Consider the following 19023-nt stretch of genomic DNA (forward strand, 5'->3'; position numbering starts at 1 on the left):
CTGTACACTATAAGGTCGGACTCGTTACACACAAAGTGCTTGCCACAGATGAACCACAATACCTTGCTGACCTCAAGGAGCATAAACCATCACGCGAACTCCCGCCTCTTCACAGCAGCGGCTTTTGCCTCGCCCTTGAACAAATACGGTTACTGCATCGCGCGCATTCGGATGCGCTTCGATGCAGCGGTCTGGAATGCTCTTTATTCCGATATTAGGAAGCCACTGGAGCTATGCACTTTTAAATCGTCTAGATTGAAAACCCAATTCTTTAGAACTGCTTTGTGTTTCATTTGTTGTCCTTCCGCGCACCTCCGATGAGCACGGTTGGCTATATACGGTGCGAAAGAAGTTCAACATACATACCTGGTCTGATCCCGAGACATGCAACACCTCGTCGGGGGGGGGGGGGGGGGGGTCTATGGTGTCACGTGACTCGTGCCGAGCTCGACTTGAGAGTCCACAGGGGAGTGCGACCGCACACCGAGGCACGCACACGTTGACAGAGTCCGGTATAAATATTTATTACAAACATTGCATTGATGCGGGACAGCAACGGGTGCACTCTGGGTCATGCTGGCGCTGCTTCCAACGGCGTGAGTGGTCGTGGTGGTGGATGTCTTGGTTGCTGTGGCACTGATGGAGGTGGTTGCAGTGGTGGTTATGGCTATGCGGTGGTGGTGCTCGTGGCTGCGGCTAATCGTGGTGATGGTGTTGGTGGTAGGGGAGCGGTGGCTCTGTGATTAGCGCTACGCTGCGCTACGATTTCTGCTCACGGCCAACACCAGTGACCATTATCTGAACCGGTTCTGGGGCTCGCCGAGCTCGACTCGGCCTCAAATGAGTACCTGGTGCAATGTGTAAAAACATTGCCACGAGGGAGACAAAGGCGGTCGGGCGTGGTGCTGACCATCCACCCCCTCGTGTGCCGTGCCGGCCTTCATAGGTGCTCGCTAACAGCGCTTGCCCCAACAGTCTGTTGACGCTATACGGGAGATCTTTGTCTTTGGTGGTGGTGGGGATTATGATGGTCGCAGCTGAAGGAGCCACGTGATCAGCACCCGCACCCGGAGACATGCGGAGTAGTGGGGGGGAAAGGGGGGCAGCCTCCACCCAGCCAGACAACGCCACCCCCCCCCCCCACACCTCGTTCACCGCCACTCAGGTGAGCGCGTAGGTGAACTGGTTGGTGAACCTCTCGTGCTTTCCCCGGTCCAGCTTCGACATCGCAGCTGAGACTCGCTTCACCGAAGCTCTGGGGAGACACGGGATAAGGGGCGGGGTAGGCAGGGGGGGGGACGCGGGGGGCAGGGTGAGACGGCGCAGAGGGGGGGGGGGTCTGGTGGTGGTTCCGCTGGTTGGTAGTGCTGATGCCAGCGCTGCTGCCCGTGTCGGTAGAGCTGATGCCGCTGGCGGTGGTGGCGCTGGTTCGGTTAATCGTGTTGCTCCAAGTGTGCGGGGGATGATGCTGGCAGTTTGCGTGGTCGTGCTTATGTGCTGATGGTGGTGATGGTAGTGCGGGTGGTATTGGTCGGGGCGACGGTAGTTCACGTGGTAGTGTGGGCAGTTGGTGCTGGCGGTGCCGGCGGTACTGGTAGTGGCGATGGTAGTTCACGTGGTAGTGCGTGCGGTTGTTGCAGTGGTCACGGCGCGAGAGAGGCGCGGCGTGTCGCGCGGTAATTATTCCCCGCCGAGCGTCAAGGTCGTGCGAAATTACAATAGCCCGGGGCAGAGACAATTGAACAGAACTGCGGGCAACAGATAGGGAAGACGTAAGATGTGATTTTTTTTCAAGGACAGAAATGGTCACATTGAGAGGCGCGCAAGCAAAAAAAACCCAAAAAGGGATCGATAGTCCGAATCCGCACAGCTCACGGCGCCGCTGATAAAAACCTGCGGAGGCTCCACCCGGGGCCTCGCAGAGTCGAGCGCCGAGGTCTCCGCTCCCCTGTGCGCCGCATCGATTCACGATTCACCCCCTCCCCCGCTCGTCTTTGTCTTTCCCAAGCGAAGAGCTGGGAGAGTAGGCAGGGTGAGCGGGAGATTCGGAGCAACCCATCTCCGTGTTGGCAGCCGAGACTCCGCACAGTCCAGACCCAGCTCCCCATTTCCCGCACGTCCCGTCCCTTCCCACTCTTCCTCGCGTCCCTCTTTCCAGCTCCCTCAATTCCCCCTCCGGTTTTTCCCTTCACGTCTCTCTCCTCCAACTCTCCCTCCCCTTCTCTCCCTCTCCCTTCCTCCGCCTTCCCAGGCGATTCCCTCCGCGCCCCCTCCCGCCGCTCCTCCCCACCTCCCCGCCGTTCCTCGTCCACCACTAGCTCCTCCGTCATTGTGCCAAGCGCGGGCTTCCCGAGCGGACGACGAGGATGGCGACGACGGCGTGGATGGGGTGGCCCCCACAGTAAAAGTCCGTGGGGGGGGTCTGGACACCCCCCCACCGCTCCACCTCCCTATCCCACCCCAATCCCCCCACGCTCGCCCTTCCTTCCCCGCGCCGCGGCTCCAAGAGGCCGCTCCCCCCGCCCGCCGCCGCCTCCATCTGATAAGGGTAATGACAGCCGCGGCCGGTTCAATACGCGCCAAGGGCCACTGCCTCGCCGATCAATGTTGGCCCCGCGCGGGGCATACGAGATTGGCCCCGCTGCCGCCGCTGCCCTCGGCCTCGGGCCCTCGCCGGGACGCGGGGCCCCGTCGCCGCGGGCCGCCCTTGGCTCCGTCCCCGCGCGTCCGCGCGTCACGGGCATCCGCAGACACCCCCCCGCCCGCCTCACCACAAAACGTTGCGCCCCGCCCCCAATCCCTCCCTACCTGCGGAAGTGGACCCCGGCCAGAGTGGCCCAGCTGTGTTGCAGAGCAATGCAGCTCGAGCGTGCGGAGCCTGCTGCCGGCAAGCGGCCCCTCCGTGACGCGGGGGCCTCGTGGGAGGGGCCGGGGCCCCGCGTCCGCCGGGGCCGTCGAGTTCGCGGCGAGCGACTCGCGGCAGCGACGGACCACGTGACGTGGGAAATGTGCGGCGCTCGTCCGGCGGTTCCCGCTAGGGATCTGTGTCCGCGCTGTCAGACCGCGAGCGTGACGCTTCGGTCGTGAGGAACGCAAACAAACGAAACATCCCATCGTGGCGCTCATGTCGCCGCTGTGACGCCGTCATCGCACGTTTACACGTTCATACGTGGAGAGCCTGACCGCGATTCTAAAGGCTGTTCCAGGAACCACCGAAATTCGCAGGACACAGTGGCCCGGGTGTCCGTCCAAGAGAGGATTTAGATTCGTGTCGCGTCATCCGGCCGGGTGCTGGCTGCGACGACGAGGTTCTGGTGGCACCAATGTCATTGACCACGATGACCCCTGGACTTGGCCTTAAGCAACGCCATCAATAACGTAGCAAGGTTGGCATGAGCCCTGTGCAAGAAGTGAATTGAGGGGGACCCACCCCCTTTTAAATTTCCCTCCTTCCTTCTAGCCCGGCACTGGGGCCCCACCGGCCCCGGAGGCACCGGTGCAGTTGCACAGCCTGCACACTCGGCAGCTTCGTCCCCCCGGTGACCGGCGATGCGAGAACGTCCCTGCCCTCACCGCCGCCTCATCCCCGACGCTCCCGTCAGCAGGGAGACGCAGACCGCAGGTTCGCAGACATCGCCCAGCTCTTTGGCTCCAATGTCAGTTGGGACGTTCCGGCTCCCGTTGGGTGGGACTCCCTGATTGGAGTCGCCCGCAATCCCCCCTCTCAGCTATGGCCCCCTACCTACAAGGATCCCCTTGACCGAATCCCCTTTGCGCCTCGCTGGCACAGCACCACGACCGCGTTCCCCCTCCCGTAGCAGAATCTGTGGTGTGCGCCGCGGTGATTGACGGTGGGGAGTAGGGGGGGGGGGGTGTTGAGCTCAGGCTCTCCCTTCTCCCCCCCACCGGGGGTTTGTTTAGAGATCGTTGGCCACGGCAGGGGGCAGGGGGCACGGGGCAGGGGGTAGGGGGCAGGATGCCGTAAGCGAGCGGGAACGCGCGGGAACAACGCGGACAAGAGGAGCATGCCGTCGGTGCCACCACGCGGACAGCAAGCGCCCCCATGGGGGGCGGTGCTGGTGGTGCGTGGTGGTGGTGAGTGGTGGTTCATGGTGGTGGTGCGTGGTGGTGGTGCGTGGTACTGGTGGTGGTGCGTGGTGGTGGTGCATGGTGGTGGTACATGGTGGTGCGTGGTGGTGCATGGTGGTGGTGCATGGTGGTGGTGCATGGTGGTGGTGCATGGTGGTGGTGCGTGGTGGTGCATGGTGGTGGTGCGCGGTGGTGGTGCGCGGTGGTGCGTGGTGGTGCGTGGTGGTGGTGCATGGTGGTGCGCGGTGGTGGTGCGTGGTGCATCTTGGTGCGTGATGGTGGTGCGTGGTGCGTAGTGGTGGTGCGTGGTGGTGCGTGGTGGTGCGTGGTGGTGCATGGTGGTGGTAGTGCATGTTGGTGCGTGGTACTGGTGGTGGTGCATGGTGGTGGTGCATGGTGGTGGTGGTGCGTGGTGGTGCATGGTGGTGCGAGGTACTGGTGGTGGTGGTGGTGGTGGTGCATGGTGGTGGTGCGTGGTGGTTTCATGGTGGGGCGTGGTGGTGGTGGTGCGTGGTGGTGGTGTGTGATAGTGGTGGTGGTGCGTGATGGTGCATGGTGGTGGTGGTGGTGCGTGATGGTGCATGGTGGTGGTGGTGGTGCATAGTGGTGGTGCGTGGTGGTGGTGCGTGGTGGTGGTGGTGCATGGTGGTGGTGGTGCGTGGTGGTGGTGCGTGGTGGTGGTTTCATGGTGGTGGTGCGGGGTGGTGGTGCGTGGTGGTGGTGGTGCGGGGTGGTGGTGCGTGGTGGTTTCATGGTGGTGCGTGGTGGTGGTGGTGCGTGGTGGGGAGCGGTAACACAGTGGTTAGTTCGTTTCGCCACCAACCCGGTGTGATCCGAGTTCGATTCCTGCTCACGACCAAAAAGAGTGGCGAATATTTGAAACGGTCGTGCGCCTCGCATAGGTTGACTCAGCCCCAAATGAGGACTTGTTGCGGTGTGCAAACATCAGCACTGGGGAGGCGAAAGCCGGCCTGGCGTGGTTTTGGCCACCCACCCCCTCGCGCACCGGCCTTAGTAGGTGATACTTGCTAACGAACACCACTTGCCCCGATAGCCTGTTAACAGCTACCCAGGGGGTCTTTCTCTTTGTACAAGGGTGGTGTATACAGGTGGTGCTGTACAGCCGATGTGAAGATGTCGCGAGTGCTGTGTCTAACTTGGTTGAGTCGTATACACCGGTGGCATTTGTACATTATTGTATGTGTTTGTTTATTTGTGTTATATGTTATCATATATTGCTGTGTGTTATTGGGTGACCATGCCCATGAGGACGCCCAACCTCCCAGGGGGAAGCATCCATGCGTCCGTCATGACGACATACCTAGGTGCCAGCGTGGTGTCGGACGTATCGAGTGTCCGTGTACGGACGTGGGGAGCGTGGGACATGGTGGTGTCTTTGTGTTCTCAATGCGCTACGAACCCAGTGACCCGAGTTTGATTCCTGTTTATGGCCAACATCTGTGATGATTATCTGAACCGGTCCTGAGCCTCCTGGTGCAGTGTGTGAGCATCGCCACTAGGGAGGCAAAAGAGGCCGGACGTAGTGCTGGCCACTCACCCCCTTGAGCGCCGTGCCGGCCTTCGTAGGTGCTCGCTAACAACACTTGCCCCAACATTCTGTTAGGCTATACGGGGAACTTTGTCTTTGGTGATGTGGTGGTGGTGGGTGTGTTGATGACGTGGTGGTGTGTGTGGTGACGTGGTGGTGTGTGTGGTGACGTGGTGGTGTTGTGGTGTGTGTGGTGACGTGGTGGTGTGTGTTTGGTGGTGTATGTGGTGACGTGGTGGTGGGGTGAGTGTGGTGGTGACGCAATGGTGGTAGTGGTGGTGTGTGTGTGTGTGTGTGGTGTGGGGACACGGACCTGTTGAACACCTTCCTCTCCAGGCGACTGCGCGCCGTGTTGTTGAGCTGCTTGACGTCCGTCAGGTTGGGATATTTCTTGCCCTTCCTTGCCCTTGCCTCTCTCGGGTCGCGACGAGCCCAGGTCCAGCCCCGTGGCCGCCTCGATGTCTCTCATCAGCTCCGCGTCCCTCCACCCTGCGCCACGTTCACACCCAGGGGTGTGGGGGGTGGGTTGGGGGGAGGGAAGAGAGGCGGGGGCTGCGTGATTGCGTGCAAACGGGCGCCTCCACGTGCACATTTTCACTTATTTGCACCGCGCCAGCGTCGACAGCACCACGGCACCCCCCCTCCACCCTCCTCTCAACCCCACGCCCCCCCCTACCGCCCCCCCCACCACCCCCCCACCACTTCACACGCACCCCCCCACCACTTCACACGCACCCACACCCGACACAGCGGGCGTACGGCTCGCCAAATTGATATCAAAACAGAAATAAAATAATAAGAGAGAACCCGAAATGAAATTTCCTGTGGGCGAACGGAGGCGCGGGGGCCGCGCGGGGCGGCGACCCCCACGTCCCGCTTTAAATTGCCCGTAAAGCGGGGGGCATTAGGAGCGGTTTTGCTGAAAACACATTGGGAGTTACGGGAGCCAGAGTTCTAACGATCGCACGATTTCTCACTAACGCCTCTCTAAACGCGCGGAGATCCGTGAACACGGCACGCCCGCCCCCTCGCCTGCTTGCCCGCCGCCCCTCCCCGTCCCTCCCCCTGCCGAACCGTAATTACGCGAGCCTGGACTGGGGACTCCGTCGTTGCCGCCGCCGCCGCTAACAGGCCCGGGGATTTTTGTGCTGATCGATCTCCACAAAAGCCGACACGACTTAACCCCTTTGCGCGCCCTCAGTGGGGTCCCACGGAGCGCTGCGACCGACGCCTGGCAGTAGCGAAATCGGCGAAGTCTTACGCCAAACAGCAAAACGTGCAAAATGAGAAATGTAAAAAAGAACGCGCGGGCGGGGGAACGAAACGTTTCGGTGGGCGACGGTGACTCGGCGCAGCGCCGTCCTGCGGACCAGACGGCGCTCCTGGGGGCGATGAGGGCCGAGGGGACACGCGGGCGCGGGACGGCAGCGCCGGCCGTGAGACAGTTAAAGAGGATTGGGCGAAGGAGCAATCCCCCTTCTCATTACCGGCCGCGCAAAGCCCCGGCTTTCACACCGCCAGGAAATCAATACCCACCCGCCCGGATTCATTTCACAACCGAGTGGGCAGTTAGCGCGTCCAAACGGGGATGGGACGCCAGCCACCCCCACCCCTCGCGCCGCTCGGTCACCCGCAACGCGGCGGTGCTGCCCCCTGGTGCCGCCCCCAGACGCCGACGGCAAATGGAACGATCGAGCGGTCGCGGCGTCGAGCGCTCGGATGCCGTGAGGCCGCGCTCCGCGAGTGAGCGTCCGGGGCTTCATTCTGTCTGCGTCGGTGACCTGGAAAGCATCTCGGCCCGGCACGTACCTGGCCGCTCGGCCTCTTCCCGCTGCCTCCGTTCCCGCTCCAGCCGCGCCGCGTCCTCAGCACTTGCCGGGACACCCTGCTCGTCGCGTGGAATGATCTTCCCGTGGAACGGGCACTGGGGAGGCGGGGGGGGGATACGAGTATTTATTTGTAGCCAAGTCACCCTTGCGTAAGGGGCAAATTATGTTTTGTGCATCTCCTGGTCAAATACAGGATACTGACAGGATGGGGGGAGGCATGTGAAGGGTCATGGTGGGGGTGGGGGGCACGCGCCCGCGGGGAGGCACACAGGAGGACTCCGAACACGACACACGAACGTCACTTCTTTTGTCAATACACACCCAGACTGCTATTTGACACGGACTGTGAATAAGAAGTCCATCTGACCACAGTGACCTGGCACCCAGGCTGGCGCAAGGGTGCTGGGCAACGACGTCACATTTGAATGAACGCAGCGTACGGCCATCACGGAGCGTGCACGCTGCATGCTTCATCACGGTTGGGGCGGGGGGGTCGAGGGGGGCACCTTATGTCGGTCAGCCCGCTCGCACAGCCGCCCGTCAGGTAGCGGAGCGCGGCACGTGCGGGGGGCAGCTGCTCTGCTGGTGCCAGGGCCTCCCGGCGCCAGCCCACGGGACGGCCCAGGCCTTGCTTCCTGGGGAGACTCGGGCTCCAGGCCTGGTGATCGTGCCCAGCACGGGAGAAGCATTAGCAGAGCCACACGCCACTCTCCGTCACCACAATACCACTCAATTTTGTGATCTTCTGTTATTTCATCACAATTTGTGCCTTCGGCATCATGAGACGAACTTACCATTCGGATCTCTCACAGCCGTGCAATTATTCCTATTAGAGATTCTTCCTATTAGCGATTCTTCCTATGAGAGATTCTTCCTATTAGCGATTCTTCCTATTAGAGAGTGGCTCGCGGAAGCGGATATCGCAGAGCTACCTTCGAGATCCCTTCCAATGACCCCGGCTCCATGCAGCAGAGCACAGCCAGGCACGACACGACTTTTCTATAAAATGCACCGAGCAGATCGCACAGCCCGTGCCGTTCTCACACCCCCCAACACCAGCCCGGCCGTGGAAACGGCGGCCGTGCAGCTCCTCCACCGCCCCACCGCCTCGTTACGGTGCCGTGCGTGGAGCCGCCTCCGCCTCGCTCGCTCGTCACCGCCCGTTGACGAGGGGCGCCTAACGGCCGCCGCCCGATCAATGCGGCGCACTAATGCCCGTCGATAAGCACCGATCTGGGCGCTGCGCAATCTGCGGGCATTTGACGAAGAGCGGGATCCGTAAAGCTTAACCGTCCGTTTTATTTGCTATGGAAATGCAGCCGCTTGAAAAGTACAGTGCCCAAGAAACGATGGCGGTGACAGCGAATGTGCCGAGTGCCAGCGAAACCCAGACCCCCGTGTGGCTCCAGCAGCAATCGGGGCTCTGCCAAGACCCGACTTGGTGGTGGTGGTGGTGTTACTTGGGTGGTGGTGGATATCTTGTTGTGGTGGTGTCATGTGCTGGTGTGTGGGTGTGGCACGTGGTGGTGGTGGTAGCGGTGCTACTTGGTGGGTGGAGGTGTTGTTGTGCAGTGGTGGTGGTTGACGTAGCCAAGTGGTGATTTCACCAAACTTTGGAGTCAGCACTGTCCCCAGGTCATGGTGGCGTCAGCTGATGGTGTTACGTGGTGGTCGTAGTAATAATAATTAATTATCCTGCAGAGCCACACTGAGTAACAGGACTACTGCTACATTGGGTTTATATTTTAAGATGTTTTGAGCCAATTAATGGTGAGATGTGTTGAATATATACGTGGGAGGAAACCGAGCACTCGAAGAAAACAACACACATAAGGAGGCAACGCTCTATGGAAACAGATGTTAGTCCACTTGCTGTCCTGGCTTCTCCTGGCGAGCCAGGGTATAGCACCTCCTCGACATCCACAGGGAGTTTCACAACATCTGTGCAATCCACCAACCCTCGCTGCCTCCACAGTGCTGGATCAGAGCTGCCACGTGCAGCGTAGCCACCACTGCCACATAGTGGTGATATCACATGGTGGTGTCATATGGCATTGGTGCTGGAGTCACATTGTGGTGATGGTTGAGTCACGTGGTGGTGGAGGTGGTGGAGTCACATGATAGTGGTGGTGGTGGTGGTGTTGTCATGTGTTGGTGGAGGTGGAGTCACGTAATAATGGGGGTGGAGTCACGTGATGGTGGGGGTGGCGTCACGTGGTGGTGGTGAAATTACGTGGTGGTGATGGTGGTGAAGTCACGTGGTGGTCGTGGTGGAGTAACGTGGTGGTGGTGGAGTCACGTAGTGGTGGTGGAGTCACGAGGTGGTGTGGTTGTATGGGTCTCCGCGCACTCACCGTACTCTGCGCGCCGGTGCTCTGGGATGTGTGGTTCATAGCCATCCTTTTCCGGAACCTCCTCAAACTCTGAGTCAGACTCCTCTATCTGTCAAATCCCGACAAACGAGGGTGTGGGGGTCAGCGGTGATGAACCCCATGTTGCCCTTCCTCCCTCTCTCTTCATCACTACCAAATCAGCCGGCAGGCCGCATGCAGGCCGCGGCCGACACGGGGCCCTCTGCTTCCAAACGACCCACAACGAACATCTACGCATCGCAGCGACACATTAACATGTCACTGCAAGCATCTTGGCCGTGGCGATCAAGCAAATCTGAAACATTGTGCATCCAATGTCAAAACCACGACACCACGTAATCATCATCGTTGTGGTGTTTGCAAGAGGGAAACTGGCAGCAGCCAGTGCGGTGGAGGAGAGCCCCTCGTTATATTTCGCGTGGTCAGTCGACGACGGTGTGCGGGTCTTCATGTGTGGTCCTTCAAAGGTTATCGTCCATGGGCAAAAGAAGACTTAGAGGTGGCAAATACCGAGTGTCAACTCCGGTTTTCCCTACACGTATTTTGCTCCTCTAAATTTCCACATGATAAGCCACTTCCTTGAGTTAACATTTGTGTTAGCCCGGTCGCTTCTGTAAAATAGCTATATAGCTCAGTGGGCCTTACCTAGTAATATAAAAAATATTTAGTTTAGTAGTTCTGTGTATGGCCAATAAAAGTGGACGATGTGACTACATGCTTATTCAATGAGGTTGTTTGCATCATCAGTTGGTACCAACAATTTAAATATTGGGCCTGGGCCCATGGACTCGGATTTTAGAGGCCAATTTGCCTTGGAAAAGGAGAAATGTTCTTCACCCCTGATCCCAACCCTTAAGCCACGTCCAATCTACGGACACCACCAGGTGCGGCACTGCCACCTGCTGGTTCCGTGGCCGGACGTGGCAGCTGCGCGAAAGCGGGGCTGCGAGGGCCGTGAGGGCCGCGAGGGCCGCGAGGGCCCAGAGGGCCACGAGGGCCGCGAGGCCGTGGGGGCTGTTAGGGCCGCGAGGCCGTGGGGGCTGCGAGGTCGTGGGGGCCGTGCGGTCGTACCGGCGAATGCTGTGCCCGGCTCGCTCGGTAGTGGATGTTCATCTCCTCGTGTTTCTTCACGGTGGCCTCCAGTGCCATCTTGATGTCTATGGCCCGCTTGAGGGAAGCGTCGTTCATGCCGGCCCGGGTGAAGGCCTGAGGTACACCGCGCCACCGTGGTCACCGTGACGCTCGGCCCTTGCACCGTGGTACACTGTGCCAATAGTATGCGTGTCGACCTACGTGCATACGTGTGCATCATGCGTGTGGCCTTAAAGTGCACACAGCCTGACACAAGCGCCATGGTGACATCACCGCCACTTAGTGGCGAATGGTGTTTGTTGTTGTGCGCGTGCGTGCGTGCTTGGATGGATAAGCGTGTGCGAGTGGTCATGTAGTGGTTAGCCCGCTCACTCTCAACCCACTCAACATCAATTCCGAATATCTTAATTGGTCCTGGACCTGCTCGAGGTCAATTCAGCCTTAAATGAGTACCTGCTATAGCGTGTAAGCATCACCACTCGGGAGACAAAGGCAGCCGGGCGTTGTACTGGTCACGGTGGCATAGGTGTTTGCTAGCGGCCTTTGCCACAACAGCTTGTTTAGGCTAGATGGGGGACTTTATTTTGTGTGTGGGCACCACGATGGTGAGATGTTAACTACCTGGCCTCGTATGTAGGAGCGTTTATAATCTACATCACACGTTTAAAGAGTATTTGAACGCTATAAATTTCCACATGATGAGCCACTTTGTTGAAGAAAGAAAAAAATGTGAACCTGCAGCCAGGCCTGCACGCGGGGCAGGTGCCGCGTCTGGATGAGGCCGAGCTGGTCGCGCAGAGTCGTGAGCACCGCACTGTTGTCCTCATCCTCCTGCACGACCACCACTGGGAGGACAAAGCAAGCCTCGTGTCACCAACACTACCACCACCGCCACCACAACCAGCATCAACACCAGCATCACCACTACAATCAACAACGTCAGCAGCTGCACAACCACCCCCACCAGCGCCCCCACCTCCACCATCACCTCCACAACTGCCTGCGCCAGCACCATCACCCCCACCATCACCTCCACAACCACCTCCACTAGCAACATCACCAGCACCACCACCTCCACGTCTACCCCGACGAGCACCATCACCAGCACCACCACCATCACAACCACCCAACCAGCAGCAGCAGCAGGTCGGTGCCCATGCCTGAGCTGAGCACCTGGAGGGATCTCGAGCGTGAGGCTGTAGCTGTGGGAGATCAGACCGTGGTCCCTCATGAACGTGTGCCCCTGCTCCTCCTTGCCAGAACCTCCTCCTGCGGCCTCTCCTCCCTCACCGCTGTCTTCATCGTCATCATCGTCGTCCTCATCCTCATCATCCTCGTCTGGATCACTCACTGACCACAAAGCACACGGAGCTCTTAACACCAACGCCACCCCTGACCACCCTTTCCCTGGGAGCCTCCGACAGCCAGCTCACCTCCCTGGGTGACCACGACCCCAGAGCCCCACTCACACGAGGGAGGAGGAGCGGAAACATCATCCGTGCCGCAGCCTGGTTGCTGGTGACTCCGTGGAGTGCCCGAGGAGCCCCCTTCGTCGCGGGCTGCCGCGCTGGCACCGCCGATGCTCGGGTTCCATTGGAGATGATCTCCGTTGCTGAAACGAAAAGTGCAACTTTTTACGGCACTCGTTTCAAGAGGGCGACTCCACGCACACGTCGCTCCCGCGTGTGGCCGAGTACCCCCCCCCCAACTCTGCCCGCGAGGCCGTGTGTGAATCTCACTTGAGGGCAGCTGGGGATCCACCGCCCCCCGCCGAGCCGGCATCGCTGGTAAAGACGTCAAACTCCCCCAGGGAGGGTAGCAGCAGCTGGAAACAGGACTCGGCCTGCGTGAGGCAGTCCTGCAGCTCGCCGACAGTCTCTGCACACGCAACACGGGCAGGCCGCAGACTCGCGTTAATCGCAAGCACAGCACCAGCTCAAGCACATGTACATCACAGCCACGACTAACCACACACCGCCATGTCCTCAACTACCGGCCCACCGCGGCCTCACCGCCATCGTGATATGGACTCAAACACTGGCACAGCATCGGCCGAACTACCCGCAAGGAACCACATCAACCACCCACACACCATAGTCCCCGTCACCCACTCCGACGTAAACCCCCAGATTACAGATACCGCACCCTCCATCTCGGCGGCCGCTTTGCGCGCCTTCTCCTTGTTCAGGGTCTCCTGCCGCCTCTGCTGCTCGGCCTCCCTCTGCCTCTGGGCCAGCGAGCGCGCCTGCACGTCCTGGAAGTCGACCTGTGGGGGGGGAGCGTGAAGGCAAGGGGAATTTGCGTCGGCGGGGCCAGACGGCGGCCGTCACCACGACCACGCCGCGAGCAGGCCGGTAACATAGTGGTCGCCACGAGGATTTTGGAGGCCCTGATGCAAAATGCCTGATGAGGCCCCCCTCTGCCTTTTATGAGGCCTCCTGGGATCCAAGGTCCGGAAAAACCGTCCCAAATTCCACCCCCCCACCAACCCCTCTGTGACCATGGGTGGCCCCATCTCATTGTCCACACTGTACATAGAATGAAACCAGAATACTTTTGTTGAAGGTGTCGTGAACTATGAACAGTAATTAATGTGAAATGTGGGAGTAAAGTAATTCAAAAGTGAAGCGCTTCAATAAAATATAGAATCGCTGCCAACGTGCGCAATGTTAACCCAAACGTGCACACATGTGCGTGCGTACATGTGTATACGACTAATATGCATTTGTGCCTGTGTCATGGCAAGCGGTTGTGCATGTGTGTGTATGTGTCAGTGGTGTGTGATCTTCCACGGAGCTCATGGTCCACCCTAAACCAAATCCACTGCAAAAACCATGGCAGTAGAAGCGGATACCTGATGCACAAATGGGAAACTCTCCAGTGTACAATGTACGACACAATTCCCGATCCACGAATACAAAGGAAACATTGCAGCGATACACTCTGCTGCTCCTGACGCGGTGATCTGGCTTGACCACCTGAATGTGAAACTGGAGTTGCCCTGCGTCTGCATCAGCAGCTATACCAAAGAAGAAGTGGTGTGGGACAAACCAGTGGTGGTTCTGAGAAGTTTTCTAAATCAGGACGGTAAGGGTCTTGAGTCGCTATAACTCCTTGCCTCTACAACTCCATTCTCGTGATGTCAGGTGCCGGTGCCGCTGCCAATCAAACGCAGTAAAATCCAATAACATGTTTGAGTTGCTTATTTTTGAGCTGGGTTAATTGTTGCACATTTCTTTGATAGGGGGAAAGGGGGGGTTCAGTGTAAAATGCCCAGGGATGCTCAGCACAACAAACGTGATTGCATTATTGTTATCATTCTTGCATCCATGCCATTGCCCCATTTGCCACGCCCATCATCCAGCCGTGCCCCCAACTCCCCACCTTCCGGGCGTGCTTCAGGAAGTGGTATCCCAGCGCCAGCTTGCGGTAGTCCTGCCCGTAGCGCTCGTGCCAGGCATGCACCGTGCGCAGCGCCAGGCCGCGCAGGCGGTGCGCCGCGGCCGACGGCGGCGGCAGCGGCCGCTCGGGGTCCGTCTCGGCCGTGAGCTCGAGCACCAGCTGCAAGTCGGAGAGCAGCGCCAGGCGGAAGGCGTGCGAACGCGAGAAGAGCTCGTCTGCCACGAGCAGCGCCGCCAGACGCACCTCCGAGTGCTCCTGCCTCAGCTGCGTGAGCAGCAGCTGGTAGGCGTGCTGGACGTACGCATCCGACTGCCTGCAGGCCACGGGCACGGCACGGGATGTTCGGTTATACTGTACCCATTTTCCACCGGCACATCCGAGCTGAGATGAGGCTGCGCGGGTGAAACCTCGCAGTATGGGCGGTTTTCCACCGGCTATTTTGTTGTGCTGAGCCGGAATTGAACCTCGCCACGCTGGCTTTCCGAGACATTTGAATCTGACTCGGGGCTAAAGATGCGCTCAGCGTGTGTGACATCGGCAGCTCGACTTCTACAGTGGAAAAACAACTTGGTGCCTCCTGAGCTACGCTGGGCTGGCTCGGCATGGCCCCTGGCGCGGCTCGGTCGCACAGTGGAAAACAGGTGTTGCTGCGGACACAAGGCTGTCTCAAAGTGTTCCCACAGCAATCAGGACTGGCAATCTCAACATGAAGCACCTGAAGCACAAGGCGGCAGTAGAAAACGTTGATGGCTCTACTAAACTGACGATTCCTAACGAGGTGAACACCAATGTACGCAGTTTATCATTGTCCTCCTGCTATGTTGAGTTGGCAGCCGAAAACAAGGCCTTGTGCTCACACGTGCAGTGTGGCGGTGTCACGTGACTCGCAAGGCACGATGGGTATCCTGTTCCTATTGTTACAAACGCACCATTCTGTCTAGAAATCACCCTCTGCGTCTATTGTGTTGTTTTACTCTGGTTGCGAGTTGCTTGCTGGTGAGCTGCTGCCCGGCTGGTGTAAAGTGTGACGGTGTCTTGATGACTAGGGTGTTGTCACAGCAATGTCTGTCGTTTGTCGGTGTGCTGTGGGGAGTTGAGACGCGATCTGGCGTGGCGGCGTGCCGGTGTGCCTGGAGGGCCCCACTTGCAGATCTTCTTGAGCTCCTTCATCCCGGCTGCATCGAGGCGCTCTCCTCCGGCCGTGGTGAGCTCCTCCAGCAGCTGAGAGAGGCGCTCACACGCGGCCAGCTCCATGTCTGTCCCGCGTCCTCGCCTGCTCAGAATCATCACAATGCGAGCATGATGGTACAAAGCCACTGCTGGATGAGGGCCTCCCCACGATCCGCACGGCATGAGGAACTGCTGACGTTACGCTGATCGGTGTACATTTCTCAAGGCGGGGGGCATAGAAGTGCCACAACCTACCCGCGCAGCCTATAGCACCTGGCCGTGTATGGCGAGTGAGCACCAAGCCTTAGTCTGCTGGGCTCCTGGGATCTGACGAAATCGGGCGATGTCCGAGCGATTTGGCCATGAGCGATGACTCAAATGACCGGCATGATCACCAATCCGTGTGCGGTCATCAACAAAGCCAGCTGTGGAAAACGTCAAACATGACAGCCCCGTCACTCTCCGATTGGTGAGACCAGGGGGGGGGGGCGCTATTCCATCGCCCCCCCGCTCCCCACCTACCAGCACGAACGTATCCCCACTGGGTACCCCCTGAGCCTACGGGGGTCACCAGCCCGTGGTATCTGTGCGATAGGCGAGAAGACCCCCCCCCCACTCCTCTCCAGTATAAGAGCGCAGCGCGCCAGGACCTCGGCTCACCCGGTAATGTTTCTCGCAGGGAGGGCCCCTTAAGGGGTGCAGACGGCGACCGCTTGGAGAAGAGCCGCGCTCCCTGCCCGCGGTGCCCGTGGCCTCCGGGTCCGTCTCCGGGTCCGTCTCCCGTCCGCGGAGTGCGTCCTGCTACCGCCCCCCACGGCCCCGCCGGGTGCCCATCCTCCTGCCGCTGTCACGACTCCGTCACGGTGACCTGGAAGCAGTTTCGCTCCGCCTGCAGGACGAGGCCCGGGCCCCTAGAGGGCACGAGAGCGCGGCGCTGGCCAACTCGCGAGGCCGTGAAAATCGAGATGCGAATCTCAGAAGTCGCCAGATGTCGCCAGAGCCTCTGTAATCAAACGTGTGGCGGAGATCCAGCCAGCCCTCCTAGCTTTGCCAGTCCTCCTCCTTTAGGACACTGGTGGTTTAACCATCAACAGCATCAGAACATCAACAGGCCGATGCGCACATCTCCTTCATAAATGAAAAATTAAAGACCCCAGCCACATACTCTTAGGTTTTTTTCGGTAAAGTCGCGTAGGGGAAAATAAAGAAATAATAAAAACTACTTAATAAAAATAATGGAAGAAATAATATAAATAAAATAATAGAAGAAATAATAGAAGTAAAATAATTATTTATTCTATTATGTAGCTTTTAATATTTATTTATTTTCCCCTACGTGACTTTACCGAAAAAACCTAAGAGTATGAATCCTTGCAGTCACGAAAGCTTCAAATCTACCCCAGCCACAGTGCGAATATTGCCATTGCAAGCCACGATAGCAGTCAGTGGCCCGCGGGTCACTGGCTGCCTCTTGTGGCCTTTAGTGCGGCCCCCGACCATACACAATGTGAAAACACTCCATCGTGCTGTCAAACCCCAATGGTTGCAAATGTGTGTCGGCCCTCACGCCGATGTCTTACACTGGTCAACAACAAAAAAAGCATTTTTTTCTGGCCTGGACTTTTGCAGCTGTTTTAGACTAATTTCAGGGTGCTGATTCCAAATCTGCTCTATCACATCTCATTTTTAAATCCTTTATATTAAGTTCGCTTGCTTTCTTGCGCGCTTACGGCCGTGCAAATCTTTCGGTTGTTTTTTAACCCACTTCCCGTGATCCAATCGAGCTGACATTTTGCACACAGACTTGTTGTGCGTGACAATTTATTTTCGTGAAATTTTTTTTCCAAAATTTTACACTTTATAGGAAAAAATAAATTATATTTAATTACCAATTGCTTAATGGTGGCAGGCAATCATCTGACCCATAGGTGGCAGCCATCTCAAGCCAGAGGACGAGAGGACTCCAGCCGCCACGCATATAAAGGATTTATAGTGAAAAACTTAGTTTTTACGGGTTAATTTTGTATGCTATCGGCATACCCCCTTTTCATTGATTTTTCCCGAAATTAACTCTGTCCCTTATGATTGCAAATTGTTGCGAGTCAGTGACTGCTTTAGTGTTAAAATATGGTGCTGTATTTTTAGGATAGTGTGTTTATAATAGAATTTTATGTAGATATCTACATTTATTTAATATTTTTCTTCTGCAGTTTTTATTGAAAATGTAATATTTGACATCTCAAAAACCTGATGTGATAGATAAAAACCGATGCCCGATTTGGAATCAGCACCCCAAAATTACATTAAAACCGTTGGAATACCTTATGCCAGAAAAAGTGTGTTGACCAGTGTAATCGGCGAAAGTGGCCCCCTCTGAAAATGAGTGCGGAACACAGCATGATAGGGTGCGCTCCTTAAACGAAGGGATAGAAAAACTACACGGACTCTCGCCTGAAGCGCTGTCGACGTGGCTAGCAGACCTCGACACTGGCATTTAGCTACTTAAAATATTACCATACGCAAAAATATTGCTTCAAAACCAGTGTGTCAACGTCCTAGGTGAGCGGCGGTATTGTGGGAATTATAGGGCAGGAGAGAACCTCGCTGTTGGCAAGCTCGGGCACACGAACTCTCCGTGCTGTTCAGTGGCCGATAGAGCCTCCACCTCCCACCTACTCCCCTCTCCATCGGTCGCGGATGCGCAGGATGGCAGACGGCCGTCAACCCAGGGCCCTCTCAACGCCCTCGGTCGTGCACGCCGCTGTTGGGTCGTCGGAAGTGTGGCCGCGAAGATCGAGCCAGCCCGACCGTGTGAACGCTGTGGAGTGAACAAGGCTCAGAAGCCCTGCACCAGAGGCAGCTCCCCAAGTATTGCCCACAGTCAACCGATTCAAGGTCCCCAACACAACACCCCTGCACTTCAGGTTGCCAGTTCAAATCATAGTTTAGGGTGGACTTGGACCAGGGGTCCAAAATAACAAGAACCATTTTTTTTTTATTCGGTAAAAAAACTCAATACTTCATAGAGCTGCGATGCATGTGAATACGAGACGGGTTCCTTAATAAATAACGTCGTGGCGCAATTCTTAAAGAGCTGCATGCTGGTCCGAAGCTGTAGGTTGCCGACCACTGACTTAGACCATCATGCATCTGGGTTCAATAGTTACCTCATATGAACCTCGCCATATGGACCTCGCCATACGAATGTGTAATTTTCACCACTTGTTCTGGAGGAGAAACAGGACGTGAATATCGTCTCGATGCTCATTTTGGTAAAAAAAAAAAGACCCTATGACTTGGAACTGATAGAGGATCCGAAATACACATCTGGAATCGCTCCTACATCTGCATAAAGCCTTCATCCCTAGCGTAGGTCAATTCCACACTATGGTTTTATACAAGTGGGTTTAATATATATAAAATATATAAACATTGACTTGGGATAGTGCACGAGTCGGCAATCAAAATAACAAGAGACATCTTTTTCGATTTCGGTAAAAATAATCTATATTTGACAGCC

At 57.4% G+C, this 19023-nt stretch overlaps 1 protein-coding gene across 1 annotated transcript; it reads right to left on the reverse strand.

The window, feature by feature from the left end:
* Positions 1 to 508: 508 nt before the first annotated feature.
* Positions 509 to 16276, reverse strand: UVSSA (UV stimulated scaffold protein A). Its single transcript, XM_061553226.1, is given in 15 exon segments — positions 509 to 1255; positions 5952 to 6038; positions 6040 to 6127; positions 7448 to 7562; positions 7974 to 8125; positions 9822 to 9909; positions 10911 to 11045; positions 11667 to 11776; positions 12105 to 12281; positions 12365 to 12543; positions 12671 to 12809; positions 13077 to 13197; positions 14316 to 14646; positions 15478 to 15606; positions 16164 to 16276. Coding segments are annotated over 14 exon segments (1926 nt in total). The 5' UTR covers positions 15588 to 15606; positions 16164 to 16276; the 3' UTR covers positions 509 to 1161.
* Positions 16277 to 19023: the final 2747 nt, after the last annotated feature.

This window comes from Lethenteron reissneri, chromosome 17 (assembly GCF_015708825.2).
Source record: "Lethenteron reissneri isolate LAM-NWPU_2019-01 chromosome 17, ASM1570882v1, whole genome shotgun sequence".
Classification (NCBI taxonomy): Eukaryota; Metazoa; Chordata; class Hyperoartia; order Petromyzontiformes; family Petromyzontidae; genus Lethenteron; species Lethenteron reissneri.